The sequence below is a fragment of the Balaenoptera ricei genome, chromosome 7, assembly GCF_028023285.1.
Source record: "Balaenoptera ricei isolate mBalRic1 chromosome 7, mBalRic1.hap2, whole genome shotgun sequence".
NCBI lineage: Eukaryota > Metazoa > Chordata > Mammalia > Artiodactyla > Balaenopteridae > Balaenoptera > Balaenoptera ricei.
In genome coordinates, this window is record NC_082645.1 from 12,268,802 (window position 1) to 12,281,956 (window position 13,155).

The 13,155-nt window shown below is 37.8% G+C and overlaps 1 protein-coding gene across 2 annotated transcripts in view; it reads left to right on the forward strand.

Annotated features, from left to right (window-relative positions):
• The window catches only part of CNTNAP5 (contactin associated protein family member 5), an 887,247-nt gene that overhangs the window by 840,798 nt on the left and 33,294 nt on the right, over window positions 1–13,155 (forward strand). For both annotated transcript variants that reach the window (XM_059927107.1, XM_059927108.1), the window contains exon 21: window positions 3,275–3,362. In XM_059927107.1, coding sequence (XP_059783090.1) covers window positions 3,275–3,362 — 88 coding nt within the window. The remainder of the gene's footprint in view (window positions 1–3,274; window positions 3,363–13,155) is intronic.

Sequence of the window (13,155 nt, forward strand, 5' to 3'; positions counted from 1 at the left end):
ACTTAATATACATTAATGTCATTAAACAGATTAAGCCAGGTTACCAAAATGCCAGCACAATTACGAGCTGTAAAGAAGGAGGAGGCCCAGCATTTTCAATCCATGGAGTTAATGCCTTCCTCTGAGAGGTGAAGACCCTGAGATCAAGAGAGGGATCCCTAGTGTGGGACAGGCTTGGGTGTAAATCCCAGCTGCATCACTTATGCTCTGGGATCTTAGACGGGTTATACACCTTTCTGAGGTTCAGTCTATTTATCTGTAAAAAAAAGTTTGAGTGTTGTGGGGATGGGCTGGGGTGCAAATGCAGCTGAGCTCAGTCGGTTCTGGTAAAGGTTCTGTGAAAGAGCATAACTAAAGGACCAAATGTGAAGCTTGGCATCTAGGGGTCACACAAAAAAAAAAAAAAAAAAGAAAGAAAAAGATTTGTTCAATTTCCCTCCTTTTCTCATCTCATTTAATGACTTGACAAGACCACTGGGCATCCTTGATTCTGAGATTAACAAAGCTTCTCCAGGCCAGATTACAAATTTTAGGCACCCTAAAGTTTAAAGGACTGTGGTACTTCACTCCCTCACCACCTCACCAAGAGCAGTTAAAAAGAAAAGCAATCCTAAAGCATAAAATAAACATAAGGGAGTATAACATAATAATGTATTTCTCGTTGAAGACTTCAGTGATTGCCTAGTCCCTATCATAAAGACTGAGGTCCTAGAAATAAATGTTTGTGGTACAACTCCCCACTTTTTTTTGCTTTTGCCCTGTGCATTTGCTAAGCTTTTCAAATGGGTAACCCAGCACCTGAGTCAGTACTAAGGGTGCCCTCAGGTGTACTCAGGTGCCCTCACTCCACGTCAGGGCTGGAATCCATTCCCCAACTATCTCAAGCCTTCTTTGAATCATCCTACCTTCATCTCCAAACCTTTATAAATACTTATTAAAAAAATAACCCTTTGATTAAGTGTCATTCACCTCCTTCTCCCCCTTCTTTGTCATCTGGTTAAAGTAGAAAGGACCAGGTAAGTTCCCACAAAGCAGAACAGTAGGACAAGAATGACTCACATACTAGAACAATTAGCTCTTCCAAGCGTGACAGTGTTGAGGGAATCACTTGCATAGGAAACTGATCCTTTGGAGCCTGGGGAGGAGGTGAGAGGCAGGAGCTAGAGGAATCTCAGCTCAACCTTCAGTTCTAAGAATCCTTCTACTGCTCTCCACTCAGCAGGAAATTCCCACTCACTTTAGCCTCCTCTCCAACCTGAGCAACAAAACATGAGAAGAGGCACCCTGCCCCTTGCTGGAAGAGACAGTTCCAGAGTGTAGGTGAGAGCTCTGCGATAAGGCAGAGAGAAAACTCCTTCAGGGCAAGGACTGAATCTGGGCATTAAATAGATTGCAGGTGAGGACCATGGGTATGAAAAACCCTATGTTGTATAAAGGTGTGGAGGCCACCAGGGCAGCCGGAGGCATACTGGTGTTGTGATGGATGCTGTCTTCATAACCCAAAAGATAGAAAGGGAATCAGTACAGGATGTTTGTTTATTCACTCAACAAACCTATCTTTGGAGTTACTTTCCCAGTTTCTGTAGTAGGACTTACAGAAAATGTGTATCAATAAGATGTCCTCGAAGAGCCAATAGTTTAGTGGGGAAAAATGAGGGGGAGAGAGAGAGAGAGCAGATCATTAAAATACAGCATCTTAAATGCAAGGTTAGAGGTAGAAAAAAATAAAAAGGCACCATGAGAACAGAGAACAGGATCAATTAATCTAACCAAGGCATCAAGGAAAGCTTCCGGGAGGAGGTGGACTCTGGGAACACTTAGAACAGTATCTGGCACATAGAAGATGCTCAAACATTTGTTGAATGAATTCTGTAGAAATTCAGAAATAAGAACACACAGTGATTGTCTACAAGCTGCTCAAGCATCTAGAGAGATATGGACAAGTAAAGCAAGCTCCATATTGTGTGGTTGGTGGGCCACATGCTGAGGGGACACTGCTATGTGATGCTGTGTGGCCTTGCCCAAGTTTGTGATCTCTGTGACATCAGTTCCACCATCTGAAATACAGGGGGTAATAATGTCTATTTCACAGTATTATAGGGAAGAATGCATTTTGAAGGATACTTTAGTATGGTGTCTCATACATACCAAGTCTTCAATAAATAACAAGTATTATTAAAGCATAATTTCATGAATGAAAAAGAAATAAACCATATAATCACATGTCACAAGTCATAGCCACTGACTTCCTTCACAGCAGAAACCACCGCGGGACCCAGAGTCCTGGAAGAGGGTCACTCTGAACAGCAGTGGGTACAGAAGGAGGGTCCTGGTGGTGGGAGCTGGGAGCAGTGGGTGTGTGTCCTGGTCAGCTGCCCCCCAAGGGGAGCCCGGGGACGGGCACGCAGCTGACGGGGTCTTAGTCTCCTCTTCCTACCGATGAACTGTGATATGTTACAAGGATCCTTCCCAGGGATAACATCATATGAATATTCAGAGTAGAGCCGGGAAGAAACTGGTAGGGTTTGAATAGACAGAAAAAACCTGGGGATGGATGGGAAACGATGCCTTGAAATGGGGAGGAGAACAAAGAGGTGGAACTGGAATTAACGTGTGTGGAAAGGAGGGTTCCCTAAAGAATGACCCTAGAGATAAAGTCCCAAAGAATCCCCCTCGTGGCTTTCACTCATCTGCAAGATGGGATTATCATCTGTTCATGTTGGTGGAAACTGTTCAGCTAGCCTCCCCTCCCCAGGGTCAAACCTTTTGTCAAATTGAAATATTCACTCAGGAAAATCCCCCCAGGGCACCCATGAATGAGGCCAGGTCAGAATGATTGGAGCAAAGGAGGTGGTAATGGTTTTAAGGACCAAATGGGGAGAAGCGGGGAGAGATTGGGAATGAATGCCTGCTTTCCTTTTAATGTTAATCCTGCACAGCGAGCCGTTCTTGAAAGGCTTCGTTTGTTTGCTTGTTTGCAGCAAAGAATTTGGTGAGAAACTCTCAGTGGGGAGATAAATACCTGTCAAAAGCTGTACAGAATTTCCCAGGGAGAAGACTTGTGTGAACGCCTTTATTTCACCAAGAGTAAAGAAACGGGTATTTTATGCGCGTTGTGGGAGAATTAGCGAGACGTTTCTCATCTCTCCAGAGAGAAAGTCCCAGAGAGGGCTCTGCCCTGCGTGTGTTTTCAAAGCTGTTTCATATGGGAGTGTTTTATGTCCTGGACATGCGGACCTCTGCTGATGCCTCTTTCTTGTCTCTTTTCCTGCAGATGGATGAACACCTCCGACTCAGTTATAACTTCTCCTCAGACGTTGAGTTCAGGGCTATCAGGTCCCTCACCTTGGGCAAAGTCACAGGTTTGTTTTTCTCGTCCATGCCTTTCCGGCAGGCTCTGTTAAAATAAATAAAGTAATAAATAATTTTCATCGGGGGAAACACCAAGATGTGGATAATATCCAAGATGTAGAACCAAGAGTCCTACTATGGGAGGCTGAGAGGTACGTGTGGCAGGACCAGAAAGTGGCATGTATATCTACTTTGTAGAATCCCGAGTAAGGTAAATGAACAAAGTGATTCACCAAAATAATTATTGTTACCTAATTTCAAATTAGTTAACTTAAAGCGTTTACTGAATTCTTTTAGTTAAATTTATGTAAATTTCACTTAAATAATTTAAGGATTTGAACAACCCAATTATTTAATTCTGTAAGTCCTTAATCTGTTTTCTAATTTATCAAAAATTCAAGTAGGATTGGAATCTCCTACGATAATAATGGATGTTCTTTTTTCCTACAGGAAGATCTGTGAATTTTCATTTTATATCTAATGATGACTTTTATTAGGTGTAAGCAAGATTGAAATTTTTATATCTTCTTGGTGAATTGAACTTTTTTTTCACACTGGAGTAATATTTTTTAACTTTAATGTCTCTGTGCTTAATCTAGTTTGTTATTAATATAGCTAATTCGGTTTTGCTTTAGTTAGTATTTGCCTGGTATATCATTTTCCGTATTTCCCTTTCAATCTTTTATGTTTTTAGCCTTATATATGATCTTGTGAAGAGCTATAGCTAAATACTGCATTTTTATCCAGTTTGGCCATCTTCTATTTTATAAATTGGCAAATGTAAGCCCCTGTACATTTGGGGGTTACTTGTATGATTGGATTTGTCTCTGCCTCCTTATTTTCTACTTGTCAACTTTTCCTGTGATTCTAGCATGTTCTTTCTTATTCTCTCAGTCACAATACAGTGCAGAAAACATTAGTAACCCGAGGCATTTTAAGCAGGAATGGATTTAACTCAGGAAATAAGTTGCTTTTAAAATTGTGGCCGCACATACAGTGTGCATTCTTGTTAGAGTATTTTGGAGTAACTCCCCAGGCAGCTCTGAGCTCATGAGTGGGGAGCTATTAACTCCCAGGCCATCCCTAATGCGAGGCTAGAGTCCAGATGCCACTGTGGCCGCAGTGGCATGTGTCACCTCCCAAGAGGCGGAGAAGGTCTCTTAAAAAGGGTGGCAGAGAATACTTCAGGTTACCATGGCTTTGCTGGCCAGTAGAAAAAGCTGAAAAGGCAGATAAATGACACCTGTCACACTATAGCCTTCCAGATTCATAAACAGTACCTAATTTCCAGAACGTAATGTGCATCCAGAAATCTATCTGCTGTCAGGTCTGGGAAATGTCAGTTTTAGTTGCTAAAATGGCAGTTGAATGAGCCAATCAACAGTGACTGACTTCTAGATTGAGTTTTACATTTATTTCTTATTCCATTCCCCCCTCCTACTAATAATTATTATTATTTTATGTAGACACTGCTTTTTTGATTTATTAATGCAGTCACTAATTTGGTGGAACCTTCTACTTTCTACCAGATTCGATTTCCTTGTTTCCGAAGTAAATTCTTTTGAATTTTTTTCTGTATAAGGGGTCCTTTATCTGAAAACAGGAGTTTCACCTTTCATCTTTATTCCTGGAAGATAATTTTGCTAGACGTACAACTCAACATTGAAGGATTTATCCATGGGTGTGATGGAACCAGCTCACACTGGCTCATAAGGACCTGTTACATACATCTCTGACCAGTTCTGCTTTCGGTGATGTCACAAGGGTAGTTTGAAATCAGCCATCCTGGGAGTGTTTACTCCATGGAGCTCAGAAATTCTGCAAGTCAGGGCTCCCCCTGCTGCTAGACATGCAAGTTAAACCCTTGGCAGCACAACACTGGACTCTCCCATCTTCTGATCTGGCTATTGAAAAGCTGGCTGTCAGCCTGTCCTGCCTTTGAAAGTGCTCTGACCACCACCACTCCCAACGCCCAAAACCCACTTTTAAGGTCATTTCTTTTAATTTGGTGTTTGGCAGTCTTATTACCATGTGTCTGATTGTGGATTTCTTTTTAATTATCTTATTTGATATGTTTCTGTTTCCTGCATTTATTCATTAGTTCCTATGTATCTAGTTCATATGTATTATTCATATGTTTCTATCCATTAGCTCTCAAAAATTCTCAGCATCTCAATAATGCTTCTTTCTTATTCTCTCTACTTAATTACTTTCGGCCTGCACTAGATAAACCTTAGACTTTTTAACTCTATCCTCATGTCTCTTACCATCGTCTTATAAATAAATTTTATCCTTTATAACACTGTCTCGTATTCTGGGATATTCATTGGGTTTTATCTTCAAATTCATGAATTCTCTTTTCATTTATGCCTAATATCCCATTAAACCTATTCAATGAGTCATTTTTTCATTGATTTTTTTAAAGTAATACTTTATCCTTTTTCAAACATGCCTTTTAATTAAGATAATCTGTTGTTCCCACTTATTTTTAAATCTTTTTATGTCTTTAAGTATTCCATTATTAGTTATTAAACATCTTGTCTCTGATATTCCCAACATTGGAAGTCCATAGGGACCTAAATCTATTATTTTCTGTTTTCTAACTCTTTCCTATGATAGCTTGTTCTCCTATGCTATGTGTGTGTATAAGTACGTGTGTGAGCTCAGTTTTGGTTGAAATTAATTTGCAGGAACAATGATGATCAGAAATTGGAAAGCTTTCCTCCAGGCATGATTTACTTCCACCTGGTGCCAGGAGGTGCTACCAATTTCAGATTATTTCAGTTTCTCATTTTGGGTTTTTTTCTGGACAGAGAGTGAGTATAAATTTAAGCTCAAGGCCTGAATGAGACCAAACCTCTGGTTGAAGTCTCAGAAGAAATGTTGTTACTTTTGATATCATAATATGTCATTTTATTATTATTTTTGTTACAGTTTTTTTCAATCCAGAGCCATATCCCAGGTGGAGAGGTTTTATACTTATGCCCTTTTCTGTTAGGTGATTTTATTTTTCTTGTCCCCTTTTCACTGATTTGAATGTAAGAGTCATAAGTTGAACATCTTCACCTAGCAGTAGCTCAAGGCTAAGATTCCTATTCTTCTTCAAGACGATTTAGGTACTTTTCCTTGATGCAAGCTGAATGTTGGTTGATGACTCACTGTCTTGGTTTCATCTTTCTTCCCCAAAAAATCTTCCCCAAACTTAGGACTCCTCTTTGTTTCCTGAAGCTTAGCAAGACATTAAAAATGTGTTGATTGATTTTAATGAAGCAGAATTACTTTTTATAGCATCTGGTCTATTATATGTTCCCTGATACCTAAATACATCTCGAGCCATTGAATCCTCACTTCAACCAAATCAGGAGAATTTTGGGAAGGGAGATCATTAAGGCTGTAAGACCACCAAGCTCTGGCTGTTTTCATGGCACCTAGTTTGTGTAATGGCAGCTCTAGAAACATCCTCTTATTTAAAAATTTCTCTCCATTAATCTTGCCACTGTGTATGATATTCCTGTGGCATTTCTGTCCTTTGAACTAAACGCATAATACATAAGAATGAAAGGATGAAAATTCAAAGCAGGGTACTAAATTACTGAGGGCCAGCTTGTCATTTTGTTTTGGAAAAGATAGGAAAGAATTTGATTATGGTTGAGGAAGAGTATCCAATAAAATGTCTTCACTGGACTAAGTGTGGGAGACTTCTGCCTCCCCACCTTCCTTCCCATCCAAATTGCTATAAACAGACAAGAGCACTTGGATCCACAATTAACCTCAGCGCTTCTGGTCTATGAAAGGTCTATATCTGGAGGTGAGGGAAGATGATATAAACATCAGATTCATTATTAAGGAGGGACATCTTTCCTGCAGACCCTTCGGAAAGAAGCCTCATGCATCAGAAAGAACTCTTATTTGTTATAGGAAGGGATGGTGCAGGAATGAGTACATGGTATTTATGACAAATGCAACCCTACTCCACAACTTTAGAAAAGTCTAGTACTCGGTTGGACATTTTCAACTCTAAAACAAGGATTTGCAAGCATTTTTCATAGGATAGACCAAGGGCAAATAAGTATAGTAAATCTGTTGTCCCAATTTTCTTCAATACCATTAACAGCATTCCACTGTAAAGCAGAACACATTCATTCATTTTCTTTCTGTAAGAGGAAGGGCCAATTCACCATTCTAGAACGTAGTTATTTAGTACCAATGATGGTTCTACATGGTATATGCCTACACACATAACATGATGAATAAAAGTCTCTTTCTTGGGAATTCCTATGATGTAGAGACTAGTCCATGAAAATAGAAGATAAAATCATTGACATTAAAATTGCATTATGGGTGTTTACCTATGGTAAGTCGTGGGCTGTTGTTAGGTTTATTCCTTGGTTTATTAACGTTCTTTGACTTTTAAGAAAGATTTCTTGGTTCTGGTCTATTACATGAATGGATTAAAGAGAAGATAACATTAAAAAGAAAAAAGTGTATATATTTAGGGAAGTCACCGTTTTGGACAAGATCACCTGTTTCTGGAAAATTACTGAATTCTTTAGAAAACATAGAAGCATATTCCTTCAATTCAAATAGTGTGACTTACCAGTGTGTTTCTAAGTTTCTGTCTCACTCAACCCTGGTAAAAGAACTTGGACATTCAGACAGATTTAGAAATTTGATGGCATATATATATATATATATACACACATTTTGTATATATATATACACGTGTATATATATATATATATATATACACACATCTTAGAAAACTAAGAATTAAGGAATTATTATAATTGTTATTATTTTTTTCTTCCTGAGAGGAGACTCTTATCATACTGCAGATTTAGGAAGCAGTTACTTTTTAAAATATGGAAACATGTTCAAGTTTAGGTGGAAAGGAATTGTAGTACTGCTTTTAAACTGTAGTTAACAGATTACAAATAGACATTCAAATGAGATTTGCACTCAGGGCATACTTACAGGATTATCTTTAATTAATAATGCCAGCATTTATTAATTTATTATTTATTATATATTATATAATATATATATATTTTTTATATTATATATATATATATATATAATTATATTATATATAATTATATATTAATTTATTAATTTCCTGCCTACTTGCCAATTTGATAGGCTGAACCTCACACCTGGCAGAGACATTATTCTTTTGCTCTGATGGCTGTTTGCCCAGGTAGTTTCAAAATTCACTTGGCCCTAACAAGCCATTAGAAATTGAAAAATTTCCTTCTCAACCTGCAAAATAACCCAGCTGATCTAGAAACTGTAGGGCTAGTTGTGAGCGCTTGCCTATGCTTTTGGCTTGTTCAGATGAAGTGAGTTCTGATTGTGTCTGTAGAACAGGGATTTTTGATTCTCCCAAATCCCTCAGTTTTGAATGTCAAGCCTACTGTGTCTTCTGCAACATCAGAGTCTTGTTGACCGAACACCCTGATTGTTTTCATGTTAAATCATTTCTCAAACATTTTGTAGGTGAAGAGTTATGCCTGATATTTTTAGGCAGCACAGCAGAATTTATGCATGTAAGTGAAAGGTGAGTACTGCAAAGTATTCGTTTGGGAAGACCATACTCTACTTTTTTTAAAATTTTGTACACAGTTGGGCCCCCCTTCTGATTCAAGAGTGGTCCAATTGATATGAAACTGAAAAGCAAAATTAGAGTGAAGCAGCTCAGCTTTTTAGAGACAAACTAAGTCATGTTTGGCTTTCTCCTCTGTAATTACTAGTGTGTGACCATGGTGAATTGTCTAATCTGTCTATAGTTCCTCATCAGTAAAACGAGGATGACAACATTTAATTCATAGAGCTGAGTAAGCCTTCCATGAGACACGGTATGCAAAGTACTCGGTATTTAGCACACGCGCCGCACATTAGAAGTTTTTGATGTTTGAAGATTGTGGGAACATTGAGGAGAACTGTGTTTTGCTTTGTTTCTGTTTTTGTTTTAATGAGTCTGGAAAAGTGGCTATAAAGGTAATTTCCAAAGAGGGACTCAAATGCATTCTAGAAGAGCAATTTTGGACTGTGGTGAGCCTTGAAGATGGGAGTATGAGTCACTATCAATCAGGGCTGTTTTCAGGGTATATCAAGCTTTAACCAGTTTAAACTGACAATAGATAATATAATAGTTGGTGAAAATGGAAATTTCAAAGTGTAGGCTTTGCTTCGGGCACAGCTGGGTTCAGAAGTTCAAATGTGACTGTGATTCAGCCTTGGTCTGTCTGTCTGTTTCTCACTCCACCTTTGACTCTCTTTACCTCTCTATGGGGCTTTATTCTCAGGCAGAATTTCAATGGTAACAAAGGTGGAATCAGCAACCCCATGCTTGATCACTACCATTTCAACAGCCCTGGTGGAAAGAAAGCCTCTCATTTCTAAAATTTCCAGAAAAAAGTCCTGGATTGAGTCTCAAAGGACCAATTTGTGTCAAGTGACAAGTCCAGATGATGACAATGACCAAGGGATTAGTATACACTGAGTGGCCATGCTTGGATTATGCACCCAGCTATGGCTCTGGACAGGGTGCAGGGTGCAGGTCAATATTAACCACGTGTGTTGAGAATAGGGAAATGTTATTTCTTAAAAGGAAGCCGAAGTTTTCTTACCAGAGTGAGATGCACTCTGAGGAAGACAAATCAACAATAATCCAATAAGAGCACTGTTTTTTCTCATTCACATTCTGCTACCCCTTTTAACCAGGAAAGAATGGGATGCAGTTCTACGAGGTAGGCTTGGAATTGTGCATAATCTGGAACTGCACTGTGCTTGTGTACATCAATAGTCTAAGTGTGTTGCAACAGAAAAGATAATCTTTGAGAGTTCCTCTTTTATGAAATGCATGTTATCTTCTTTGGAACAAGTTTATAGCTCCCGAAGAGACTACTGAAAAATTATTTTATTTTGAATTCATACGTTTCTTAAATAATGTTTCACTTTGTTTATGGGCATCTCTAGTTCTCTAGTAAATAAAAAGATCTCCAAACCACAGCCCCTTCCTGACTCAAATTCTAATATTGTGTGTAATTGTCTCATATTATATGCAGAAATTTCTTAATGATACTGTTTCCCCGAGTAATAAAATATTTCAGACTCATTACTCTAATCTGACCTCCCTGTGAATGATGTGTTTTAAAGGATCCTGAAATATCAGATTTCAGTAATCATTCCAACTTCCTAAATACCCATCTTATTCTTTCTCCCTTGAAGATAACAAACATTGAATCACAAATGGACTACAGGGCATTCGTTACTGTTTCTTTTAAAGAATAATGAACTGCATTTTTCCTCGTGGAAAATGCAATAGATGATTTAGTTTCACCTCATGCAACAGGAATGTGTGTTATGTTCTGATTAAAAATGCAATTTTATTTTGCATTTTCAAGGAACTACTACATGATCAGAACCCAGACCTACACCATGCTTGTGCTTCTCTGTAAAAGTCAAGTTTGTTTTTTGTAAAAGCAAAAGCACTCTTTGAACAGACTTTATATGTCCTCCCCTGACTGTATTAACAAAGGATATTTTGTGTGATCTACCAGAAGCCAATGACATGACTGTTACAGAAAAAAAGTTTTAATTAGTTCTCATGACACAAAAATTATTGAGCATACTATGGAGCAGGCAATGTGCTTGGCCATATAGATACCCCCAGACAAACAAACAGACAAACACATAAACAATCTGTCCCTGTTCTAAAGATACTGCTCACTTTAAAATTCTCCCTCTTTCAAAGGAAAGTTATCAAGGTTGGGTTGAGAATATTTATGTTGTTCAAGGTTTTGGAATATCTCTTTTAGGCTATGGTAAATAACTTGGTTTTCCGCATTAATCAAATAATAATACTAATAATAGTATGCTATTATTAATAGTATAGCATATTAATATTATAATAACATTGTTATTACTTTATTATAATAAACTAATATTATAGTATATTATAATATTATAATAATAACATTGTTATTATTGTTTTTTATTAGTTATTATTTAATAATGCACTGCTCTGTGCTAGATCTAAACTCTTAGGTTTTATTTTTTCCTTATTTTTAATTGAAGTATAGTTAATTTAGTGTTGTGTTAGTTTCAGGTATACAACAAAGTTACTCAATTATACATACACACACACACATATATATATATATATATAGATATATATATTCTTTTTCATGTTCTTTTCCATTATAGTTTATTACACGATATTGAATATAGTTCCCTGTGCTACACAGTAGGTCCTTGTTGTTTATTTATTTTATATATAGTAGTCTGTATTTGTTAATCGCAAATTCCAATTTCTCCTCCTCCTCCCCCGTTTCCCTTTTGGTAAGCATAAGTTTGTTTTCTATGACGGGGAGTCTATTTTTGTTTTGTAAAAAAGTTCACTTGTATCATTTTTTAAGATTCCACATATAAGTGATATCATATATATTTATCCGTTTCTGGCTTACTTCACTTAGTATGATAATCTCTAGGACCATCCGTGTTGCTGCAAATGGCATTATTTCATTCTTTTTTTATGGCTGAGGAATATTCCATTGTGTATATGTACCACATCTTCTTTATCAATTCATCTGTTGATGGGCACTTGGGTTGCTAAGCTCTTATGTTAACTAATTTTTTCCTCAAAAAAACAACCCAAGAAGGTAACACCTATTATTACTCTTATTTTATAGATGAGGAAACTGAGTCACAGAGGTTAAGTGACTTGTCCAATGTCACAAAACTAGCCAGTGGTGAACTTGACATCTAAAGTCACACATTACGAGTCTGGGTCCTGCACTCCCAATCAGTCCTGCCATATTTTGTTTTTTAACAAATAATATAAGATAGTCCAGACAACGTACACTGTTTTCTGTTGAGGGCTCCTAAATAAAAACCTTGTGTCCTTAGCCTTAACTGCGATGGGCTTAAAAGTAAACTCTAGGGCCAGGCTTTAATCATGGAGGAGTAATAGCATATTTATTATAAGTCAGGCCTTGGAATCTGCCCTGGATTCCAGTCATAACTCCAGCACTGACTAACTGACCTGGACAAATGATTTAATACTCTGAGCTTCACTTTTCTCAATTGAAATGTAGGTGTTTATTATAACAATGCCTGTTTGGACGATTAGGTGGTAATGCGGCTAGCATGATGCCTGGCATAATGAAAGCTCAATAAATGTTTGCAGTAACAGTAATAAGAACATAAGAAGTCACCCCATCTGACCCAGCTACTTTTCTTTTGAGAATGGCATTGGACTCTAATGTCTTTCGGACCTTAAAGAGGAGTTGTTATGGAAGAGAGAAGATGACTACCCACTCCGTGCATAAAAAAGCTTGCATTTCGCTCTTCCTTTCTGCTCTGGGGGAATGAATGAATAAGGCATTATGTAGCCTTGACTCTATGATGCTTGGTAAATGGTGAAGGTGCACATATGGACAATTCTCGGTTTCTGATAAACCAGGTGAAACCTACCTGACATTATTTAAATTTAAATGTATGTTCTCATGATTAAAGCTGTCTCTAGTGGATTGCAACCTTGTGATACTTGGTGGATCAACTAAGCTTCAAAGCATGAAATCTAGTCTGATTCTTTTTTTCATTAAACAAACATTTATTGAGTACTTTTTACGTGCCAGGCACCAAGATAGGCACTGTGGATACAAAAATTGAAGGACAGCCCCTGGCCTCAAGGAGCTTACAGTCTAGTGTGGAAATAGACCAGTAAGTGGGCAAGTAAGCCCAGAGTGATCTGTGTGGGTGCTGGTGAGAAAGGTGGGGAGACATTCCAAGTTCCCTGGA